This window comes from Alexandromys fortis, unplaced genomic scaffold (genome assembly GCF_014885135.2).
Source record: "Alexandromys fortis isolate MF-2015 unplaced genomic scaffold, M_Fortis_MF-2015_v1.1 scaffold_22, whole genome shotgun sequence".
Lineage (NCBI taxonomy): Eukaryota > Metazoa > Chordata > Mammalia > Rodentia > Cricetidae > Alexandromys > Alexandromys fortis.
In genome coordinates, this window is record NW_026067900.1 from 5,522,759 (window position 1) to 5,547,843 (window position 25,085).

General features: G+C 47.9%; 1 protein-coding gene across 5 annotated transcripts in view; it reads right to left on the reverse strand.

The window, feature by feature from the left end:
* Cgnl1 (cingulin like 1) overlaps positions 1-25,085 on the reverse strand; it is a 153,455-nt gene that overhangs the window by 10,965 nt on the left and 117,405 nt on the right. For all 5 annotated transcript variants that reach the window (XM_050124390.1, XM_050124399.1, XM_050124382.1 and 2 more), the window contains 6 exons: positions 21,841-22,047; positions 21,021-21,125; positions 17,898-18,050; positions 16,896-17,066; positions 11,132-11,293; positions 7,448-7,537 (listed from right to left, as the gene is read on the reverse strand). In XM_050124390.1, the coding sequence (XP_049980347.1) occupies positions 7,448-7,537; positions 11,132-11,293; positions 16,896-17,066; positions 17,898-18,050; positions 21,021-21,125; positions 21,841-22,047 (888 nt within the window). The remainder of the gene's footprint in view (positions 1-7,447; positions 7,538-11,131; positions 11,294-16,895; positions 17,067-17,897; positions 18,051-21,020; positions 21,126-21,840; positions 22,048-25,085) is intronic.

A 25,085-nucleotide genomic window follows, 5' to 3' on the forward strand; every position in this document is an offset into this window, starting at 1 on the left:
TGGATAAAGATCATGTCTACAGACAGGGACAACACATTTGATAAGGTTCAGTCTGCTTTTGTAACGGAGGGCCTGGAGTTCAATTTGCTAACTGAAATAGAGCAGTGCAGAAAGACAAACACAATGCTATTGCTTTTGTGGCGATTAAGGGATCTGTAGAACTGAATGGAAGAGTTATCAGCATCTGAGAAGGATGGTGGGCGAAGGGGACAGAAAACTCAGTAAGGGACATGAAAACCACAAAAATACAGTCACTATCTCTGCTTCTTCCTTGGCACATAACAAGGTAACTTTTCATTTTAAAAGAGAGAACATCATTGGCTGGGCATTGGTAGCACACACCTTTAATCCCAGCACTCAGGAAGCAGAGGCGAGCGGGTCTCTGAGTTTGAGGCCAGTCCGGTCTACAGAGGTAGTTCCAGGGCAGCCAGGGCTACACAGAGAAACCCTACCTCAAAAACCAAAACAGAAAAAGGCGAGAGAGCATTAAGTTGGGTGGATTAGGAAAGTGGGAGAGGAATTGGGAAGAGTTGAGGAAGGGGAGTAAATGTTATCAAAATATACTGTATGAATTTTCTCAGAATAAATAAAATTAAAAAAGGGAAACTATAAAGTTAGGAGGCTCTGTGGGGGTGAAATACGTTACATACTAAATAGTATTGCATTAAAAATGATTAGTTGTTGAAGAGATGCTAGCACTTATTGCCCTAACTAGAAAGAAAATAACCCACTTGTACACACGTTCAGTGACCACAATGTACCCTATGAAGGTATTCAAAGATTAAGACACAAACAAAACACCCAAGTCCAGTTCCCTTAGGCCGTCCTTGTCCAGAGCAAGGTAAAAATGCCAACAACGCAGGGGCCAAGCAGAGAACATGGGACACTCCAGTGGCCACTTCCGCCCACTTAGCCCAGAGCCCTCAAGAGTCACATGCTACTGGAAGGCCCTGGGCTCACTCCTGTGACTGCTGGGTAACGAATGCAGACTCACACCCTGCTCTGGGACACAGGGTGCCAGGCGTGCCTCCTCGGGGAAACCATACTGCTCACACCCTGGGGCACAGACCTGCACCTGAGGGACACTGTGGGAAGGAGCTCCACAGACAAGCAGCCTGGCCCAGCTTCTCCCCGCTGGGCCCTCACTCACAGAAAGGGGGCTGCAGGTTCCTATACCAGAGCAAATCAGCCCACAAGGGTCCTTTCCAGTTGTCTGGAACAGCAGGTGTTGGTGACTGCCCTATCCTTTTAGGACGCTGTTCAGAAAGCCTTCCCAGGAAGCCAGAGAACCCCGCCCTATCCTGAAGAAAAGGGAAATGAGTCCCCCAAATGAAGGGAGGCAGAAGACTCAGATGCTAGACGAGAAACCGAGTTGTTGTGAGGTCTGAGGCCGACAACAGCAGAACTAATAAAAACACAACAAAGCGGAGGACAGCCTCTCCCTGCAACCATGCAGGGAACTAGATGGGTAACCGGCATGGCCCTGCTCCAGTCGTGTACCGTGTCTGAGCCTGTTAGGCCTTCTGGAAACTCCCAGGCAGGTGCCATCACCTGTTTTTCTGATGGGAGAGTCAGGACCGTGTCTGGATCAGATTTGGATGGAAGCAGCTTGGGGCGTTTTTTTTTTTTTTTTTTTTTTTGGTTTTTCGAGACAGGGTTTCTCTGTGGCTTTGGAGCCTGTCCTGGAACTAGCTCTTGTAGACCAGGCTGGTCTCGAACTCACAGAGATCCGCCTGCGTCTGCCTCCCGAGTACTGGGATTAAAGGCGTGCGCCACCATCGCCCGGCTAGCTTGGGGCGTTTACTCTTGACAAAAATCCCTCAGTTCTTGATATATGAGAAAACCCTACAGGAAGCAGAGTGTTGGCGGGGAGTTCTGCAGAGTTCCAAAGGAAGTGTCCACAGGGGAGAGAGCGTAGAGGACCGTCACGTCACAGTGCTGGATCCCGGCTGTGGGTGTAGGAGCACTGTGTCGTTACAGCAGCAGCCACTGGCCTCAGCCAGGGCACCTTCTAGGAAACAGAGCTCCCATACAGCAGGGCTCTAAGGTGGGGGTGGGAGGAGCAGGGGAGGCAGACACAGACACAGACATCTCTGAAGGTCTCTGCAAGTTCAGGCCCTCCCTGGAGAGCTCCGGGGAAATGAAAAACAAAAACAAAATGGCAACTCTTCATGCCCCACTGCGCCCCCTCAAGAGAAGGCTATTAAAATGGAAGTGTAAAATAAATCAATCAGAAGAACAGGAAAGAATAAAAGGCAGCCATAAAAAGCTCCACAGTGACAGTAGCCAGGCAGGCAATGTTGCTTGAGTCTTGGAAGGCACAAAGAGTCCTCTCCATGCTTCCAAAGCCCAGCCTGACTTTAGACCCTAAAATAAATCCACCCTGGGGAGCCTCAAGGAGTTCTGCCTGGCACAAGGAGAGGTGGCAAGAGGAATGGTTTCACCACAAACTCTGAGGCTCAACTCAGCACCCAGATCTTCAGAACTGGGCCCAAGGCCCGAGGTCACGTTCTCACCCTTGTTCGGACCCGGGGAAGTCAGGGTGAGGCTGCAGAAATACTTCGTGTTGGCTTGTGTTTTACCTGCTGTTCTGTTAAAGGAACTGAACCAAATGCTGCAGTCAAATTAAAACCTACAGGAACATAGGCAACAGCCTATGGCAGCTGGATTGAACGAAAGCTAACCATGGAGCATTTGGATAGGAAACTGCAGATTCGATTCTAGCAGCAGGATACGCATGACTCGAGCTGGCTCTATTAGAAGCTGTAGCCTTTTGGGCTACTGAAACGCCGGAGATGTTTATAATTGCTAATAATAGTACCCTCCTGACTTGGGTTTCTCGGTGAGCTGTGAAGAGGTGGTCAAGCCTATGCTCTTGGACTGGTGTTAAATTATATCCTGAGAATTATCATCAGTCAACTTGCACAGTGGAGTTTTGGGTAGCTGGTAGGGTAAGATGCAGTTCTGAGTCTGAAGTCGCTTTAAAGGAGGAAACCCCACTTTGATCTCCCACTTTCCTCCTGAACGGAGGCTATTTAGAGTCTCATTTACTGCTTCCTTATGTCCCCAGGTACTGAGGAGCAGGTGTGAGCCAGCCACAAAGGAGCAATTTCTGAAAGTGACTGTCTCATGCCTCCAGGTTTGCTCACTGCGATTTGTCTGGCAGTATCCAAGGCAACCTTGTGAGCCGTTGCGAAGATGGTGATGCCACCCCATCTTTGAAGGTGGTTATTTCCCCCTGCCTGGCAGCTGTGGCATGGCATAAGTCAACTTACCACCGTGTTGAGTCATCCTGGCTGAGGGGATGTCTTTGACTGCCCAGCCTTGCTGTGTGCACTGGGATCCCAAAAGTGGTATACATAGCAATGCCCACTGAGCCAGGATACTCGCCTACACAGTACATTTAAAACTCAACAGGCTAGACTTCTTTCTACCTGAGCCCTTTATACAAATGAGAATCAAAAGAGGCAGAGGTCAAAATAGCCCTTGGGGATCTTAAGTGCTATTATCATAATTATTATTGTTGTTATCACTTGAGATAAGGTCTCCAGTAGCCCAGGCTGGCCTCAAACTTGTTACATAACCAAGAAAGGCCATGAACTCCTTGCCCTCACCTCTCACCCACGCTGGGATGACCAGTGTACACCACTATATCCAGTTATGAGGTGCTGGGGAATGAACTCGGGGCTATGTGGGTGCTGAGCAAGAACCTTTCCAACTAAGCCACATCCCCAACCCGTGTAATGTTACTCTTAACTTGAGGACCTTTAGAATCTGATTCAAGGATGGAGCCAAACTGTGACCCTACCTCTTACAAGTTATGAGACTGTAGGCAGTGACTATACCTTCTAAGTCCTGAAACAGCCAAGAAAGCATGCAAGGAAGTCCTGAAAAATCCTCAGTGTGGTTGGCAGGGGTCATGGAAGAAAATGTTTAGTTTGATTTTATGGCACTGGAGCCTCCCGCATGCTAGGGAAGTGGAGCAGCATGGGGCTGCATCCCCGGTCCTCTTATTCGGAGACAGAATTTCACTAGTAATCCGCCCAGGCTCACCTTGCACTCACTCTGAAGCTTAGACAGGCCTTGAATTATAACCCTCCTGCCTCAGCTACCTGAGTTAGCTGGGTTTTTAGGTCTCTCCTGCTGGGCATGGCAGAGAAACAGAGTTCTGAAGAAAGAAAGGTAAAAAGGCTTGTCTGGGATTTCAAGACACAAGCCAAAGCCTGTTAACACAGTGAGCTCCTCAGCCACTCTCCTGGAGCTTACATGAAGGCAGGTGGAAGCCTTTCTGTTTTGTGATGAGAAAGTGGACAGACACTCCTCCCCCGTTATAAACACGGCGTTCTGCCAAAGGGAACCTATTCCGTCTCGGCATCAGCCATGTTTGAAAGTCAGTACAAGCCTCAAAAAGTGTGGATTTATCGTGATTAGGATTCTTTGAGTATCTACTATCCTGAGGATATACGGAAGAAAACCCCCAGAATCAGAAGGTAAATAATGGGTAAAGTAAAAAAACATGGGTAAGTATCAACACACACACACTGAGCAAAGCCAGAGGCATAGGATAGAGTGTTCTCACAGCTGCCTTCTCTGGCCCTGGGAGCAGCCCAGTTAAGGTCTTCTCGGCCTTGACTTACCCCCAGCTCTAACACTGACCTTCTGAAACACTGTGCTTCACTGTCTGCTGAACAAAGTCCCATACCTCCCATTGCCTTGAGGATACAACCATTCAAAAGCCTGGGTCTGTCTCTCCAAACGCGCCTCCTCTGCTTTCCTCATGGAACCTGAACTGTGTGCGAGCATTCATGGTTTCGTGTCTCACGCTTAACTGCCAATCCGCTCTAGCTCAGATGCCACACCTACTTGGCTGAGCTACTCTAGGCCAGATCATTCCTTCAAAGCTGACTCTGGCCTTCGTGGCCTGTCCCTCACTGGCCACTGGAGTGCTTCACTTGGTATTTAGTATCTGCGCCATTTTATTGTTGGTTATCCGCTTGTTAAATGTTCATCTCCAGAACCAGGCGTGCTGGACACTCCCGTGCGTGCAGCTGTGTTTGCTGTATTTTGCAGGCTCTGGTAGTTAAAACGCTGTCTTAGGAAAAGGAACCTTGAGCCTGCCTGTACAGTTAGCTTCCACACAACTCCAGCCAAAGTCCTTTATGGCTCTGAGCCTCAAACCATTCATCCCTTAGACAGTCAAGGAGATTTGACCTCTGATGTCCTTGTGAGACCTAAGGTCCTATAAGAGGGTTACAGTCCCTTTTATCTAGCCTGTTTCCTTAAGACCTAATCACTGGGACTAGGGAAACATCGGGGATATACTGGAAGGAAGCAAGGAGTTAGAAGAACTTAGAAATAATGAGTTTTAAGTAGAGAACAGAAAACTTTAACTTTTTAAAGAAAGCAAGAGTTAAAAAAAAAAAAAAACTTTTTCCATGCTTTCTCTTTTCAGTGCCTAAGAGCAGTTTGCTGGAAATCCAGGGTAAACATTGTTCAAGATTCAAGGTGACAGGGTACCACTTTCTGTCATTTAGTCGCCAGCCCTTGCTCGGGGTATCAGGATGTCAGAACTAACAAGGGAGAGGAGAGAGTTCAGCTTTTAAGTGTCTCTTGGCTGTGAGAATGGCAGGCAGCCACCAGCCAGGGCCTGTCTATACCCAAAGCCCTCTGACATGGCCTTTATTTTAAAGACAGAAAAACCAACCTTGCTTCAACCTCTACTTTGAGAAAAATGCTTGTTGGTGAGGCAAGGAGCATTCCTTTAAATGTCCCTCTCAAATCAGGAGACATGAAAGGCCAGAAGCGGTCAGAGAACTTAATCTATGGATATCACTCAGCAGCCATGGTGGCACACACCTATAACCCCAGCACCGAGGCAGGAGGATAGAGAGTTTGAGGCTAGTCTGGGTTTCATAGCAAGACCCTATCACCAACAACCATGGAAGGAAGGAGAAGCATGCGTCTATCTTGGGGCTGCTGTTCTGTTTTTCATCAGTGTGAACCTGATTGTCACTCTTTCCGTCGACAGCAAACATGGGCCTTGCTCTCTCCCTTACAGAAACGGTGGAGGAGGACAAGAGGGCCAACAGTGGGAGGCTGGAGTGGGGAGCTTCAGAACCTTCTTCATAAATAGGCTCATCTTCTGTTTATATGTAAGAAATGGTCTCATGTAGCCCAGGCTGGTCTAGAACTCAATACATAGCCAAGGATGGATGACCTTGAACTCCTGATCTTCCTGCCCTCGCTTTCTTGGATACTGCCATGCATTACCAAGCCAGTTCATACAATGCTGGGGGTTGAGCCCAGGGCTTGGTCCATGATGGGCAAGTACTCTACCAGCTGAACATCTCTCCCCTCAGCCTCATTTTCCTAGACTCAATGATCTGAGAATTTCCCAAAGTTCCACAGGAAGCTGCACCAGAACAGGCCTGGGACCACCTACAGAGTGTCCTTCCCAGCAGCCCCCAGGCTAGTGTCCCCATCTTCTTCCTGTCTGGACCTCAAGTTCTTGACTCAGTGGAAATTTTCCACACTGACCACTGAGGCGAGCAGTCACATCCCCATGACCATGTTCAGCAAGAGGAAACAACCAAAGGCATTCTCGGACCAGATAGCTCATGGTCCTGCCTGGACCAGTGGCTGAGCAACGGAGGCACTGTGTTCTGGTTCATCAAGCCTGTGGTTTGTTTTGGGGTGTGAATCGTGGAACTGGAAACTGGTTTTAACTGCCCGGATATTGACAAGGTGACACACTTCTCACCATTCCTCCTCCCCCTGTGCTTACGGTCACAAGGAAGGCTCACAGAACAAACCCATGGCACTCCTGTCATTAGCCACGCTTAGCAGGTTCTGGAATGCCCCAGGGTAATACAGATCCTTAGCCAAACTGCAGGAACACCTAACAGAAGAGCTGTGAGTCCAGGAAGAACTTTGGGAAGCCAATGTCAAGGTTGAGGTTAGGGTTAGCCCCTCTCTAAACCTCTACTGCTTGGGCTTCTGAATGCTGTCCCACCATCAGTATGGCTTAGGGACCAGAACTAGCCTGGCTTAGAAGTGTCTGCACTGGATCACCCCATAGCCCTGAGTACCAGGCTTCCCAAGGACGCCGGCCCACATCATAAGGGTGGGCAGCAAAGAAGCCAGAGAGTACCTCAGCTTCAGCTCTGAGCCAGGGCTGCCGGCCCAGCGAGGCCAGCAATTCACCCCAAGCCTCCAGCCTAGTCACCCTGACAATGCTAAGCCCTGGGCCCGCTGTAGCTAATATAGCACTTTCTGCAATCACTGTAGAAAATCTCTGTTGTGTTACTAATTCCTTCCCTCCTTGGCTTGTTATGGTAAAGATTCCTGAATCTCCCATCGCAATCTCTGTGGCAAGAGTGTTTCCTCCTGGCTCTAGCCAAATCCCCAGGTTCAGCCTCTCACATTCTCCCCAGCAGCTCCCTCATACCTGCTCCCTGCTCCACGTAATCCTCTCAGACAGCAAATCAGCGCTGGTTCTTTCTTCTTCCAGTTCCATCTCCAGCTGGGACACCTTGTCCTGAGAAAGGGGAACAAACAGGTTCTTCACTTACACAGGGTTAGGAGCAAGAGGGGAGCCCATGGGAGGAAACCCCAAGGGCAAATGAGAGCTGATTATGTTAGGACTTGGGAACATAAGACATTTCTTTCTTTCCCCCTTTCCTTCCCTCTCTTCCTTCCTAAAGGATTCATTGTGATCCTATATGGCAAGAGCATTTCTCCTGTATCCCAGGTTAGCCTTGAACTCCTGACCTTCCTGCAGCTACCTCCCAAGTGCTGGCACTACAAGAGTGCCTGTTTGTTGGGTGCTAGAGATTGAACCCAGAGCTTTATTTACGCTATGCAAGTACTCTTACCAGCTGAGCTACACTTCCACCTCCAGCCCTTATACATATAGTTCTTGTTCTGTCCAAAGCAAGTATTTTTTGTTGTTTTCTTTTCTTTTTTGGTTTTTTGATTTTTCAAGACAGGGTTTCTCTGTAGCTTTGGAGCTTGTCCTGGAACTAGCTCTTGTAGACCAGGCTGGCCTTGAACTCAGATATCCGCCTGGCTCTGCCTCCCGAGTGCTGGGATTAAAGGTGTGCGCCACCATCGCCCGGCTCAAAGCAAGTATTTTAAAAACATGTATTTTGTTGCTTTTGTGATACAATTGGGCATGTAGAACATCTATAAGAAGAGGAAAGGGATTACCCTAAGCCCCAGTGTTTTAATTATGTTGGTATGTATTATATTTGTATCTTAAACAGGTCCTCTTAAAGTCAACATATAGTCTGAGAAGCCACCCTGGGACATTCCTGCAAATGCTTCATGCTCAAGAGGCTTGCTCCTGTGAGCGCGGACACACAATTCCCGCCTGCCTCTTCTCTACAGTCCCCATGAACTTGGCAGTGGACAGTCCCAAATCTACACGGGATTGCACAGGACAGTGGTGGTCTATCCTGGTAAATTCACCATCACAGAGGACTAACAATCTATTCCTCTGGTCTCTCTTTGATATCCCTGGCAGCTAAGTGAAAAGCATTTCAAAGTAGTTTCATGGATGAAAGAAAGAGGCTCCCCACTCAGAGTGCTCCTACCCTGGTGGCTGGGAGACTGAGCTTGTGTTTCTTGTCTCCAGTAGGTTTGTCATAGGTCTGGGTAAACTTGGAGCCACAGATGCTTTTTTAATGTATATTTCTAAAAGATTTTTCCGTTCTTGTTTATTGTATGTAGATCATGTATGTGTACCACATGCATGCAATGCCTGTGGAGGCCAGAAGAGGGCGTTAGTTTTCCTTGGACTAGAAATTACCCTCCAGGGAGAACCAGCAAGAACAGGTAAAAGCACTTATTACAAAGCCTGAGACTAGAATTCAAACTCCACAGAGTCCACATAAAAATGAAGAGGACTGACTCAACAAAGCTGTCCTCTGTCCCCCACACTCATACTGTGGTGTGCGCTGGCATGCACATACACACAATAATAAATAAGATAATGTCAAAACCTATAAAAAAACCTAAAAGCTCTCTCCTGGGAGCAGAAACTAACTCAGGACCTGGCTGGTACTGCCTGAAGTTACCTCTCCATCTAGTTCACTCAGAAATCACAAAATATCCAGAGCTTCAGCCACCTAGGACTAAATGTAAAAAGTTCATTGTGGGTTAGCTCTTGAGACCTGAGAACTGGTTAAGTTTCAGTGAAGGAATGGGAAAGGCATGTAGCATAGCAACATGGCCCTGGCCTCTTAGAGCAACTCCCCTCAGGCGCCTTTCATGGTGGTAGGACCTCCAGAAGCCATCACTGCGGAACAAGTGGAGAAATACCCTCAGTGGTGTTTAGCTGCACTGCTGCTTCGGGGCCTGAGGTGACCCAGAGGACATGCCTTGTTAGTCAGAACATTCTAGACTCAAAGGAGATGATCCAACCACCAATCTGATTTCAGCTAAAATCACTTATGTTTAAGAGATCTATGTTTTATTTTTAGTTCAGTGTCTGTGCATGTGAGTGCAGGTGCCAGGAGAGGCCAGCAGAGGGCACCTATTGGATTTCATGGAGTTGGAGTAGCAGGAAGCAGTGAGCCACTCAACATCAGTGCTGGGAATTGAACCTGGGCCTTCTGCAAGAGTGGTGTGTGCACGAAACTGCTGAGCCATCTCTCCAGAGCCCTAAAGTCACTTCTTAGGTTCTTTTTTTTTTGCTTCCAGTCCATATTGTCCAGACAACATATGAGGTCTAAGCCAGAGCTCAGTATACCAAGGCTCCTTGTTCACTACTTGATACCATAGGCAAGCGGACTGCGGAGGTCACTGTCAGGTGTCTTCCTCAATCACTGTCTTATTTTTTGGAGACAGAGGTCTCTTATTGGCCTGGGGCTCACCAAGTAGGGTAGACTTACTGGCCAACCCCCGGGATCTTCCTATCTGTCTGCCTGGCCCTGGGATGTACCCTGACATGATGAGCTTTTGACATGTATGCCAGGAATCTGAACAGAGGTTCTCTGCTTATATGGCATACACTTCACCAACGGAGCTGTCTCCCTAGCCCAGCCAGCTGCTTTTAACCAGGGTGTCGAGGCCCTAGAGCGATCCATTTCTAGTTAACTAGGTTGACCTTGGCTTATCTGAAAGTGACCCCCTAAAGAGATCAGAAAGAAAATATTAGAAAAATATAGCAGCCCCATCAGGCTACTCGAGTCTCTGAGAGAGGCCCATCTAATAAAATCTCCACAGGTTCAAACTTCACCTCCTAGATACAAACTGTGAAGCGCCCTGGATCTCTGAAAAAGCTATTTCTGTTTATTTGCAAAGCTGAATGAGGAATTCATTGATTTTGAGCCTAAGCCAACTCTCACTGGCCTTGAGCGCCATGCCTGTCTTTTATCAAAACCCTCACAATGTTAATGTCGCCCCCAAAGTTTGAGGCTTGTTTTTCAGTCTCTCTCTTATTCTCTAAATTCTGCTTGTAGTGGGGGCACACATCTGTTTCTGGTTTGGGGTCAATTCTTGTCTTACAAATTATTCCTTTTTAGCAATCCAAGTTCTTCCCATTGTCTCAGAGGACCATGGACACTGAGGTTCTGGGATTTTATTTATATGGCTTTGCCTTTTTTCCTCAAGGATTATGTATTAGGCTTATGAATACTCACCCCCAGCTGGTGTCTGCTCTGAGAAGTCTCAGAAAGAGCAATGAATTGGACCATAGTTTGCTGATAGCTCTGGCAACGATACATATGCACACAGAAAGATGGGCCAGGAATAAGAATGGACTGTGTGGTTTGGGGTGGGTGGTTTGGAGTCTAAGGCACAGTGTGGATCCTGACTGGCCAGTCAGCAGTCTTGTAGCCTCCTGTAGGGGCATCATTGCTGAAGAGACACAGCGCTAATAGCTAAGTACCATCTTTGGGGAGCGACTTATATCTTCTTCAAAGCAATGAGGCCAGTAGACTAAATTACACCCTTCACTCCTTCCAGCTCCGACACACAACAAGATGATAAACCACCTCCCCACAACAGAAAAGATCTTAAAATGTCAAGCTAGAAAGAGTAAAAAACCCAAGACATCCCACATAGGAAACATTCCCCAGTGGCCCAGACACATTCTCCACAGCCCGGCTCCTGCCTTGCACCCACACACCTCCATCTGCTTGATGAGCCGGCTGCGGTCATCCTTGAGGTGACTCTTGGCCTCCAGTTCGTACTCCAGATCCTTCAGCGACTGCTCCAGAAGCTTCCGTTTCGTGAGCGCTTCGTCCTCAGCCCGCTGGTGGTCCCGCAACTCTTCCTCCTTGAGGCGCAGCTGGAAGGAGAGGGTGTCGGGACATTCCGTGGGCGTGGAAGTGGCAGCGAATGAGCCACAGTCTGCTGGTAACTCTGCCCATGACAAATAACACATGCCTGCATACATGTCTGCATACCATGTGGATGCCCGGCTCGAGACCAGGAAACAGTGCACAGGCCCACCCCGAAGCAAAGAGGAGCAAATTCCACCTCTCTCCAGGCCTCAGTTTTCCATTTTATAAAACAAACAGTAATTATTGTAAACAGTAAATTATTAAGTTATAAAGTCAACTGATGAGATGTTGACTATCTCAATTACACAGAACACATAAAAAGTCAGAGTATGAACAAGCATTGGGATGTTTTGTATTAGGTATTAACACGTTTGGATGGATGGATGTGCCATTAGGTGCATTGAAAGTCATGGTCAAAAGCACTTATTTGAAAGTCACTGAAGTAGCTACGTGTTCTTGTATTGGAATTGTCTCAAGACAGGTTTAAAGGTTTAAGATAAAAACTAAATTAATGGTCTCTAAGCAACCAGCAGGCATAAAATCCGAGAACATAATCACACTCATCAGGCAACAGTCATTGCTGTGTAGAAAATGATCGGCGATCACTGCAGTGTTCCTTTCATCCACAAGGTGGCGCTCATCTAATAGTTTTGAGGAATGGACAACAGTTTGAGTCTTAAGAGCTAGCACCTCGGTGGTGGTGGCAGCGGGGGATGCCTCAAACTCCCCACTCCCGTGGGCTGACTCTTTGGTTGCCAATATCAAACCCTCCTGGAGATTGGAGAATCCACAGTGCTGAGCATAGAACACCACCGAGGTTTATTCCTTCAGCGAGTTCACAGAAAATCCAGGGAAGCTCCAAAACACCATGCTAATGTAGGAAGACCTGGGGAGGTTGGACGCTGACAGAACACTAGCCATTTCCAGCACAGGCCGACTTGGAAGAAGACAACCACTGGACACAGGCCCTGGGCTGGCTTGGGTGGTGATGGTGACTGAGACTGAACACAGAAACCTTCATCCAGAGAGAATGGAATGGGCGCTCTGGGTGCGGAGGTTTGAAACATGGCCGAGGAGCACTAAGCCTCTCCAGGGCTCAATGTCCTCATCACAACATAGGGATAATGTTATTTGAGACCTGGATGGTAACCCAAAAATAACAAAGAATGCCAATCAAATATACAGCCCAGATTTCCTTCTTGGCATCCTCTGCCACGCCTCTCCTGATACTGGGCATGCGCTTCCCCTTCCTTCCACTAGTAGGGTCTGTCTCCTACAGCAGTAGGGCCCTCCAGGGAGTGGGACAGGCAAGGGGAGAGAACTGCTAGGACAGGCTGAGCATACCTCACCACACACACACACACACACACACACACACACACACACACCAGTTCAAAAGCCCAAAGTGCAAGGCCGGAGAGACAGCTCAGTGGTTAAGAGTACTGGCTACTCTTCCAGGGAGTTGGCTCTCAGAACCCACGTGGCAGCCCACAGCCATCTGTAACTCCAGTTCCATGGGATCTGATACCTCCTGATATCCCTGGGCACCAGGCACACATGGTGTATACCTATATACACGCAGGCTAAATAATTATAGACATAAATTATAAAAAAGCCAAAATATCTAATACTCCAGATCCAAAACTAAAAAAGCCAAAATATCTAATACTCCAGATCCAAAACTAAAAGACATTTTTGATTGTGGAATTTTTTTTTGAATTGGAAATGACAAGAAAAATCTACACAAATATTACAAAATCTCTGAAATCAGATATACTTCTAGTACCAAGTCTGTCAGATAAGGAACACTCGCTCCACTGAGCGTTTAAAGGCAACTTGCCCTGAACTGAAAGTAAGCAAGGCAGCCCTAAATGGGGCATCTGCATCCCCACTCCCAGGTTTAGGGACCTCACAGAAGAGGAGACAGAAAAAATGGAGGAGCCAGAGGAAGGGGTGGAGTGCTAGGGAACATTGTCACAAGCATGACGTGGTCACTACAGTCAGCAGCTGGGACTAACCTGCACAAGACAGACCCACTAACATTCCATCAGAGAGCTGGGGGGAGGGGCTCACACAGCCCCACCTCTCCATGGCTGCTGTAGAAGCCATGAGAAGGTGTGCTCCATGGAGGGACACCTCCTTCAGTGGTGGAGCCACTGTGAAGTTGCCCGTGTGCCTGTAAACTACTCCTCGCCAGGTTCCTAAAAGCAACCCTAAACTGACAGGGACACAGACGTGAACGTAGAGGGAGGGCCAGGTCGGAAGAGCAGGGAGCAGCAGGAAGGAGGAGACAAAGGGTGGAGGTGACTCGGATCAGAAGACATCAGACACATGTCTGAAATGTCAGGAGACCCATTGCCGTATATAATAGTATCTGCCAGTGGGGATGAAGGGAAGCAAGTAACTTTTGAACCTGTCAGTGCTACCTTGTTAGGCAGGACTTAGAAGATGAAGTAAAGATGGTGAACTTTAGGCCTTACTTCCTAAAGACCACCCTCATCAGAACCTCAGTGTCTCACGCCGCCGGCAGAATGGTAGCCAGCACGCTGTTCTCAGGCAAAGGCAGCCAGTACCCAGCTCTGTGCAAACCCATAGCCATACTCAACTAAAGAGTCACTGGGGAGAGGAGCAGTGAGCAGAGATAAACGAGCCAGTCAAGGGTCCAGAGGGATCTTGACTTCCTCATTCACTTCTGCTTTACAGGTTCTGACTTCAGTATCAGAGGGGTGGCATCTGCCTCCTTCTCCTTCAGAGAGATGAGAAATTTCTGTCTGCCGTTCAAATACAAAACTATCTTTAAGAGCCACACCAACAGAAAACTCAAGAAAGCCATCTCTGCTTTCAAACAGCACACCCTTCCTAAAAAAAAAAAAAAAAAAAAAAAAAAAAAAAAAAAAAAAGGAAAAGAAAGGGGCTGGAGAGATGGCTGGGCGGTTAAGAGCACTAGCTGCTCTTCCAGAGGTCCGGAATTCCCAGTAACCACATGGTGGCTCACAACCATCTATAATGGGTCTGATACCTTTTTATGGCATGCGGATAGAGCACTCACACACATAAAAATTTTTTTAAAACAAATATATACACACATGTGTGTGCTCTTTTAAAAAAATATTATGTGTGTATGTGCACAAGCATGTATGTGTCTAAGTTGACCAGCAGAGGGCACTGGATCTCTGGGACCTAGACTGATATGATAGGTGGTTGTGAGCCTCCTGACATGGGTGCAGAGAACTAAACTCCAGTCCTTTGCAAGAGTAGCAAGTACTTTTAACTGCTAAACCATCTCCCCGGTCCCAGTGTGCTCTCTTTCTCTCTCTTTTAAATAAACAGGCCTGGTCTCCATCTGGCCTTACCTAATCTCTGTGGTCTTCTGCTTCTTTATCTGTCTCAAGAATCTTCATGTTTCCTTCTCCCCCAAAGTGTCTAGCCTGGCAACCTTTACACAAATAGCCATGTGGATCCCTGTGCAGGGTCACAGTGACACTGTGGTCTCTTGAAGTTAAAACAGACTTTTAACTGTGTTCTGGCAAATGTTGATGAACCCCCAGCACCCATCTGCTATGAAAATGAAAATATTTTTTTTTCATAGCAAAGGGTACTGTGATGTCAGTGCGCCCGTTCCAGCTTTCTCGGAGTCCTGTATCTTGTAACCCGAGTCAGAGGGACTCTGCTATCGGGATCCTTTCCGAAGTGCCTGAAATATGTCATAAATATCCATTGTTCTTCGATGGGTTCAGTACTGACTCAGGGCAAACCTTCCTTTGATCATCAAAGAAATAAAAAGCTTTTTTGATTTGTTCTGATTTAAAGAAAACTTGTTTTCCTGTGGAATCTGCGGGCTCCTCACACTGTGTGTGTGCAGGGGGAAGCCTTGCGAAAGAGAGAAGCATGTATCGAATGTCCGGGATCTCGGGGCCTTCACTATATCACTTCATGCATTATCTCCATCATTAAGCCACTAATGTAGAAAGAGATGCTGAGAAAACTGAGACAGCTTGTTCAGCGCCATTCAGTCGGCACAGGCTAGAATCACAGCCAGGTGTGGTGGCTCACACCTGTAATCCTAGCACACGGGAACATGGGGCAGGAGAACTGCCATGAAAGACAGACAGACACACAGAAAGAAACGGGCAAGCCTCCAGCTTCCTGTGAAAATAAGAACACCCAACCCCTCCCCATTAATTTTCCTCTTCCCAGGTCAAGAATACAAGATTTGCATTTCTTGGCTCTATCATTATTATTATCATCATCATTATTATTATCCAGCCATGGCCATCCTAGAACTTGCTTTGAAGACCAGGTTGGCCCCAAACTTAGAGATCCACCTGCCTCTGCCTCCCAAGTGCTGAGATTAAAGGTGTGAGCCACCACTACCACCCAGTTTGTTCTAGTCTTCTTTTTTTTCTTTCCCAAGATAAGGTTTCTCTGTGTAGCCATGGCTGTCCTGGAACTCACTCTGTAGACCAGGCTGTTCTCGAACTTACAGACATCCACTTGCCTCTGCCTCTCTAATGCTGAGATTAAAGGCATGCACCACTACTCCCCAGCCTATTAGTTTTAGGTATAAAACCAAAAATGTTTTTAGGGCAGCCAAGATGGCTCACAAGTAGGTGCTTGAGGCCTGGCAATCGGAGTTTGATCCCCTCACCCTGAAAAGATAGAAGGAGGGAACCCATTCCACAAAGTTGTCCCCTGCGCTCCACACATTGGCTCTGGCACTCAACCTTCGCATACACATCATACACCACAATGATGAATAATAATGATTAATGATGAACAAAATAGTGTGCTTTAATTGTCTCAGCATTCACGGATTCCTAAGACGCGAGACTGAACCAAGTCTAGGCAAACACTCTACCACTGAGCCACATGTCCGGTCCCTAAGAACATCTTTTAGTCTATTTTGCTGTGGCTATCACGCTCTTATCTACCTGACCACCCCAATAAAAGTCTAAAGATGATTAGTAAGACTGGAGAGAAGGCAATGGCTCAGTAGTTAAGAGCACTTGCTGCTCAATAATGATGGCCAGAGTTTGATCCTAGCGCCTACACCTAAATGTCAGGTAGCTCACAATGCAGGTAGCTCACAACACGGGCAGCTCCAGCTCCAAAAGTTCCAGCGCCCTCTTCTGGCCTCCATGGGTACTCGTACATACATGTATGCAAACACGCAGACATATACACACGGAAAGACACATTCACACATAAATAATTAAATCTTTTTAGAAAATGATTGTTAAAAGAATCTAGTCATCCCCCTGCCATCTTGTTCTAGAAATAAAGGAAGACCTGGAGGTGGATGACATGTTTGGACACAGATGGAGACAACATTCTTGCTCCATAAAAGGTGGCTCATCTTTTCAAGCAGAAAACTTTGGATGGAAGTTTTGGCCAGAACGTGGCCCAATTAAAGGTGTGTCTGTTTCGCTTCTGAGCCGGTGGGAGTTTTGTGTCTTAGATGCCACCTGCTTGCAATCGCTAGCAAGTGGAGAATAAAGCAAGCCCCAAAGCTGCCCTAAGGATATCTCCCTCCCGCCCAGCCCCAGCAACAGAAGCCTTGCATTCTCAGCAAGAGAAAAAGGAGATTACCCGGCAGGCAGGCATTACCTCATCTTGCATTTTCACAGCTGCCAATCTGGCCTTTTCCACCTCCAGGCTTTTCTCCTTCAGTTGAGTCTGCATTTCCGCAAGCTCCCGGCGGTTCTTCTCCTTATACTCACCCAGCTGCCTCTGCAGCTCCACAGACGACGTGCGTGAGGCCTCGGCGATGTCCGCCATCTGGAGGAAATGGGGTGGCCTGAACAGGTCCTGCCATGCTGGAGCCCCTCCAACAAGGAGAGCATCTCCTCTGCTCCCTACCTTTGATGCTTCCTCTAAGGCCACCAAGCGCCAGACCCCGGGCCGCCTGGCTGGGTCTGGCTAACCCTGCCATGGTGACTGGACACACAGTCCTGAGGTCACGGCTTTGCTTTCCACCAGCCAGTATGACTGAGCCACATCCCAAACCACTAAAGGCCTTGGCACTGTCCTTTTGGGAAACACTGAAATCATATCTACCTTCCAGAGTTTAGACAAAACCCAGGCATAGAATTCTAGTCAGAGCTAAACAAGTCACTAGCAAAATGCCTTACACTGGTAGATGTCAGAAAAACGGCAGCCTTCTAGGCACACTCCTAGACGGAAGGGAGCTGGCAGCCTCGTGCCTTTCCCTGAGTTTTGGGGCAGAGGTGAGCTGAGGGCTTAAGAAACCGCCTTTGGCGTTCCTGGATATGTCAGAGAGAGATAAATATGCAGACTCTGCCCAGAGGCCTCAACCGCAGCTCAGTGAATACTGGTTAAGTGTGTCCACACCAGGCCATCTGTTTATTGTTACCAAGTGACCAGGTGCCCAGAGCCCTGAGGCTTTCAGCCTTTATTTTTTTTTTTTTTTTAGACAAGTTTCTCGGCATCTGGAATTTTCAACAAGTCCAAAGAATGGCTGCAGGGCTTCAGCAACGCCCAGGTGCATCTGTACTTGGGGGAACTGAGGGTTTCCAGAGCCTTCCCGGGAGAAAGTGCTTGGAATCTCCTGGGCCAGCTTGACCCTTGCTCTACCTCCCGGCCCCTCACCTCCTTCTGCAGCTTCTCGATGGTCTTGTCCAGATGCCATCGCTCGCTCTCCATCTCGTTCTTCAGCTTCCTCAGCTGCTCCTTCTGCTCGGTCTCTTCCTGGAGTTTCTCTAACAGCTCCTTCTGCTCCTGGGCGGTCTGGGTCAGCTCTCTCTGAAGACAGTAGGGAAAATACAATGCTGTCACCTGCCTTCCTGGCATCCTCTCCCACGGGTGGCAAGGGGGGGACTTCACAGTCACACCCCAAAAGCAATGAAACCTGTTACCTCTGCAAAGGGGAAAGAATCAAGGGGATCAGGGACCAAAGAAACAAAAAGGAGAGAGAGAGAGAACCTCCACAGGAACAGAGCTGGAAGAATGCTATACGGGAATACATCAGCAGCCACCATGGCTGGTGGGGTTCAGGTTAGACCCTTATAGCTGAATGTTTGCTCTCAAAACAGCAATGATACCGTAAGACCAACCTAAACCAACTCAACAAGCACTCTACCAGCTGAGCTCAGTCTCCAGCCTAGTACAGGAAGACTTCGAGACGGGGTTTCTCTGTGTAGTCCTGGAACTCTGCTTGTAGACCAGGCTGGCCTTGAACTCACAGAGATCCACCTGCCTCTGCCTCCTGAGTGCTGGGATTAAAGGTGTGTGCCACCACCACCTCAGGGTAATTCACATCTTTGAGATCTCTTTCCTTAGGGTTTCTCCACAGGATAGAATCAGCCTCACTGGGTGGTGACAATTCCTTCATCTTCCTTCTTCTCCCCCTCCTCCCCCTTCTCCTCCCCAGACCAGAAAGTAAACTCCAAACAGAAACCCCAACTGCCCTGTGCCCTTTCTATCTCTCTCTGTCTCTCTCTCTGTCTCTCTCTCTGTCTCTCTCTCTCTGTCTCTCTCTGTGTGTCTCTCTCTCTCTCTCTCTCAGTGAATTCCTTTTCAACACCCCATCATGGGTCAGGGAGGAGGCTCACTAGGCCCCATCCTCCTTGAGGAACTAAAGGCAGTTAACAGTTGCCGGCCTGGGAGGGAATTATTTTCTCCAGTGGTGTAGTTGCCTGTAAGTTGCCCACGCTTAGTGAATAACCCCTCTCCCATTCTCACGCAAACAATGTTAATTAAACTCAGGTTGAGGGAGACATGACAGTAAGCAAGGGTCACCAGGCATGGGAGGGAAGCATAAGAAAGTGAGAGACAGAGACTATGACCACGGTCCACTGTACATAGGTGTGAAACTGTCAGAGAAAATTGTGTTAAATTCAACCAAATGTATTTTCAGTGACAATATGATAGAATAATGTAATTGAAGCTATTAATAAAAAACTATGAATTCATGGGGACCAGCAAATACAATGGGTCCCTGTAAAAGCCTTCAGCAGCCAGCTCGGTGCATATGTGTGCTTTCTTTTTGCTGGGCATCAAATCCAGGGCTCTGTGCATGATAAGCAAGTTTCCACACCACTGAGCTATATTCCCCAGATTCTAGAGCATATTTCTTAGGTTAGTGAGAAGGCAGAACATTGTTATAGGCACCATTTCTAAATTGTGGGACATTTTAAGATGATCCGGAATAACCCTCACATTCAAGCTTATGGATTTCAATCTGTTCTCCAAACTGTGACTCCAGTAGAAAGGTTGAGAATTTGCATTCCATGCAAGAGGTGTCGCACTCCTGTTTCTTGAGTCTGACGTAAGAGGTAGTCAAATAAGTATTAATTTTCTTTTTTCTAATATTTGTTTTATCCTTAAAGGAAGGCTCTCGAGGTTCATCTTCAGTTCCCTGCCCCTCCTGTCCTAGTGGGCTTTTGCATATTGAGACAGCGGAAGGGGAAAACACTGTTGCTTACTTGGCTGGCTCACAGCTACTGGGCTTCAAAGCCTCTGAGAAGCCACCTTCCTCCTGTCCTTTATCCAGGAGTCAAAGGCTTTGCAGCCAGTATTGGATAATGGTCTCCAGCTCAAGGCTGCCATTGTACATCCACCAACAGTTGTGTCTTCGAACGACCCACCTGGTGATCCCCCAGCCGCCTGCATGTGAAAATTTTGATCACTATCAGTCAGTGGGTTTGTATCGTTAGCCTTAGAGACACCATCTCTGTGGCGATGAAGACCTCACTCAGCACTGTCCCCAAGAAGGTGAAAGCTGCAAAGGGGACCCAGGGAAGCTGGCTCAGGGGTGAAGTGCTCACTGTACAAGCATGAGAAACAGATCAGATCCCAGCACCTAGGCAAACGCCAGGCATGGTGATGTCCGAGTGTGAACCCTGCTCAACACCACCAGGGATAACTGTTGAAGAGAACTAGCCTCGTGCGGTGAGAACTCTGAACCTTGCCTCCAAGTGTGACTCTTACCCTGTGTGCATCTGACCCTGAAGACTATTGGGTCCCCACTGCAAAACTTCAACAGTCTTGAGCCTGAGCCAGCCCGTCAGCCCTCACCTTCCCCGAAACTCTCCCCTGGGACATTTAGGCAGCATTTCAAAGAGTGACGGTAGAATGAAGACACACCAGGGTCATGCTGAGGCTGTTGTGCAAAAGCCAATTTACAACTTTAGTGATGGCTTTGACTGCAGTGGAGTTCAAATAGTCTTCTTGACATCCAAACGGGAAAATCTCATATTCTAGGAACCTTCTGGGTTTGAAGAGAGATAGCTATCTGGTCTCAAGGAAATGACTTCTTCCTGCTCCTTTTAATAGCCGCCTTGAAGGACCGCACGTGTGCTGAGGAGACGGGAAATTGGCTTCTGCAGAGAGGCGACTCCTTGCCGCCTTGGGGACAGGTTCAGCCTGCTTTCACACACTGTTTGTATTTTATCTCTGCAAAACTGTCGAGAACTTTCCAAGGACAAGGCCTTCTCAACCTCAGCACGGTGATGTTTGGATCAGAGAGCTCACAGCTGTGGAGCTGGCCTGTTTTTTAGGATGCTCACCAGCTATCCTGGCTCCACTCACCAGCATCTCCCCAGTGTGACAATTAGTACATGTCCAGATATCACCAGCTGCCCCTACTTTCAAGTCACTAGTCCAGATGAATAGCTCAGGGTGGCTACATAGGTGGAAGGCATTCCCTGGAAGGACAGGCCCAGTGGCCACGTCTACCAACAAGGATGAGGAAGGCAAGCCTTGGGGGCTTACCTGCACACGCTCCAGCTCCTTCTCCAGCGCCCTTCGGGCAGAGGTAGCTTCCTTTTCTTCCTGCCTGGCCTGCACAAGGGCTCCCTCTAGCTGCTGGACTTCACTCTATAATGAGACAGATGGGTCAAGAACCACAGGGACACACTCTGAAGATGACCGTGATCGTAGTGTGCCTGTTGTGGGACCGAGATAAACAGCTGGGCTCTTGGGTGTGTGCCTCTCTGCAGTCCCTTTTCCAGCCACGTGTGGCCTTCGGGGTTACCTTGGTGATTTCTTTATCTTTATTACAAATACCCAAGTTTTACCCCCGGGAGATTCAGAAACTCCAGGCAGGGGATAGACTGGGTCAAGGCATTGTTGTAAAGGTGTGCAGGTGACCTGACGGGCACCCAGTGTGTCCCCCCCCCTTCCGCTGCTGTTACTTCCCGCCTCTTTCCTTAACAGCTTCCAAAGCTCTGGTAGAGCGGATAACTGGCTTGCTAAAAATCTCCAACAATATCAGCTACGTGCCAAAGAAAGGATGTGTTTAGCGAGACAGACTAATGTGGTGTGAAGATGACCTCCACAGGTGTTCAGAGGATCCCACGGAGCCTCAGAAAGATGTCTAATGTCTGACGCAGGAGTCCCTGGGTACCGTGCAGCCCAGGCCCCTGATTTCCACCCTGGTTTTATTATTCCTGTTCCCACCATTCCAAAAGATGCTTGCAGGTCACCTGGACGTCCCAAATCAATCCTGACAGTTCCACCCCCAGCCCTGAAATCACTACAGGAGAGAGGGGTACAGGCTGCCACACTCTGGCCAAGACCCAAGGAGCCTCACCTCGCACTTGCGGAGCATCTCCTTTGCGTGGGCCTCATCGCCTTTCATGTCCTCCATCTGCTTCTGCAGCTGGGCCAGTCTGCGCTCCAGCTCCGCAATCCTCCCCTGCAGCTTCTCGTTCTCCTCCTTCAGCGCTTTCTCTCGCAGGTCAGCCCCTGCCTGGTTCTGCTCTGTCAAGTGGCTCCTGCTGGCCAGGACCTCCACATTCTGAGAACAAAGAACAAAGGACTGAGTGTTCACAGGTGCTCCCCAACTCCTGAGGGAAGCTGGCATCTGAAAAGTACCGCAGCTGGAATCTTCTGGCATTTGCCTGCCATCCCAAGGACAGGAGGACAAGGCAGAATGACTGGAAGTTCCAGGCTGGCCCGGGATACTTGATGAGTTTGAAGCTAGCCCTGTCTCAATATATTTTTTAAAAGGTGGAGATATAGAGTCATGGCAGTAGACAAGTTGAGGTGTTTGAGGGACTCATTTCTTTCTACTCCAAGTACAGACAGGGTTTCTCTGTGTAACAGTCCTGGCTGTCCTTGAACTACCTTTGTAGACCAGGCTGGCCTTGATCCTCCTGCCTCTACCTCCTGAGTGCTGAGATTAAAGGCGGCACCACCACCCAGCTATTCATTTCAACACCCAGTATTGAGGGGGAAAAATGCTAAATAGCAGGGGACGAAGACAGGGTGAATGACAACCTGGAGGCCACTGCTGCCTGTCATCTGCTCTTAAATGAGATGTGGGCCAGGGTAGAGCTATGTAGTTTGATGCCCAGCAATAAAAAAAGGGGAAAATTAATGCAAAGATGAAGGATCATAAGAGCATAACCACACCCACTCATAGCAAACAAGCAAATGAAGACAGCACCCCTTCACAACATGAACTCAAACTGGGTCAGGGACCCGAATTCTAGAACTCAAACCATTAAAGCTCTCAGAAGACACAGGAGTGCATACCTGTGATTTTAGTTTAGGCAAAGGTTCCTTCAGCTACAGTACCAGAGGCACAGATGACAAAAGGACAGATTGACTTCTGTGTGTGTGAGTGTATGCCTGCATATAGTATGTGTGCCACATGTGTGAAGTACCCATGGCATCCAGAAGAGGGCATTATATCCCCCAGGACTGGAGATACAGGTAGTTGTGAGCCTGTAACTCACCATGTGAGTAGTCCGTGAGATGTAAGAAACTTTTAATACTGGGGATATCACCAGGATGATAAGATGGCCCACAGAACAACAAAAAAAAATACTTACAAATCAGATCATATGAAAATATGTGAAGAATTCTTCACCTTCATAATAAAAAGATAAACCACCTTTTTTTTGGAATAGAGTCTCTCACATAGTTCTGGCTATCCTGGAACTCGCTCTGTAGAGCAGGCTGGCCTCACACTCACAGAGATCCACCTGCCCTTTACCTCCCAAGAGCTGAAATTAAAGGCATGCTCCTCAATGCCCAGCAAACTACCCATTCTTGATGAGGGCAATGGACAGAAATAGATTTGTTTCCAAAGAAGACACAGGATGGGCATGGGAAGAGCTGGTCAATACTGTCAGTCACTAGGGAAGGACAAATCAGAGTCACAGTCACACACGCTGCTAGGGAGGATAAGGAAAAACAAAAATCTTGCACAATGTTGAGAAAATTCAAAATTGTGTAGCCATGTAGGAAAGTTGTCAGCTCCTCCAAACAATGTTAAACCAAATTTCCTCATGGCTAGCTACTTCACTTTTTTCTATATGCCTAAGAGAAATAAAAACTTCCATATATATACATATATATGTGTGCATATATATGTGTGTATACACACACACACACACACACACACACACACACGGCCAAGGCACCATTATTCATAAAAGTGGAAACAACTTATATTCCCATCAACAAATGAATGGGTAAATAAAATGTGGTACAGTCATACAATGGACTATTATCGGGTCATAAAAAGAAATGAAATACCAATGTATGCTACAACAACAAAAAAATGATACCAAGTGGAGGCCCCCAGCGAGATCAGAAACTAGGGAACCCTGAGAGATTGCCCTTGGGAATGGAAGGATGAGTTGAAGATGGGTATGTGTCTATGTGTTTTTTCATCCCCAGACTCTTGCTCGATACCGGTTCCAGGTGGTGCAGGCGCCACAGGAGGCAGAGCTGAAATGGGGAACTAGGGACTCTCTTAGGAACGCTCTCTGGAAGATTGGCCAGCAGGAAAGTAATAAAGAGGAGGCAGGAGGGTGAATTAAAGGCCTCAAAAAGATGGAATGTGCACAGAGAATCTGGAGTGCAGAGAGACATTTGATTCTGGGGAGTGCTAAGAAAGATGTCTTGATTTCAAAATATGGGTCTAAGGATTTGTTGCTTTGGAAAAGGGGTTGTTCTTTTGTTTCCACAGAAGATGAAGACCCGTGGAATCCTTCTAGATTAATGTGGTTTGATGGACCAAGACCCTCCCCCAAAAGGTTGCTGTGAACACCCTCAAAAAATTACTTTGCCCTATAAACATCAGGAAGTAGTTTAGAGAGAAGAACGTCCAAATTCCCTAAATGATTGTTTACTGGAGATTGTGGGGCCGAGGGGACACCGTAGGTGGTAGTGGTCTCCGGCTTTGCATGCTCAAAGAGTTTGCTACACAAGTGGCAGGCTTTTCTGCACAGTAGCCTCTGAAGGTCCCCGAGCCCACTTGCCACCTTGGCTCCCAGCAGTGGCAGGAGGCGGTGCCTGTTCTGGTGGAGCCACCCCAGCAGTAGGATTTGCTGAAGGAAGAGGCAGAAGCAGTAGGAGTTTGGGGCCAGCATTTATGACTGCTACTAATGATCTAGTGCTGAACCATCCTGCCGAGAGAGAGACTTTGGGATCACCATGACTGTAGTGGCCGCTACTGTCGCTGCTGCAGCCTCCTTCGTGGCGGCTGGAATTGCCATCAGCCAGACATCTGCTGTGGCTATCTTGTACAGTGACTGTGTTCACTAGGGCATTTCCCAGCTCATTGCTATCACATTTGTGCCATGTGCCGGGCCAGTCCAGAACCTTGGTCTAATTATATGGAAAAGGAGGAGATGTTGGGGACTGTGGACCCCCAGATCCTGAATTTCCTGTGACCTCCTCCCTGCCAGAGTAAACAACTGGTTTTCCTATGCTTGCAGCTGCTCTAAGCAAACAACTTGTGTTTTTTTTTTGTTTGTTTGTTTTTTTGTTTTTCAGCTGCTCTGAGCACAAGACCCTCAGCAGTTCCTGATGGCAGGGGAG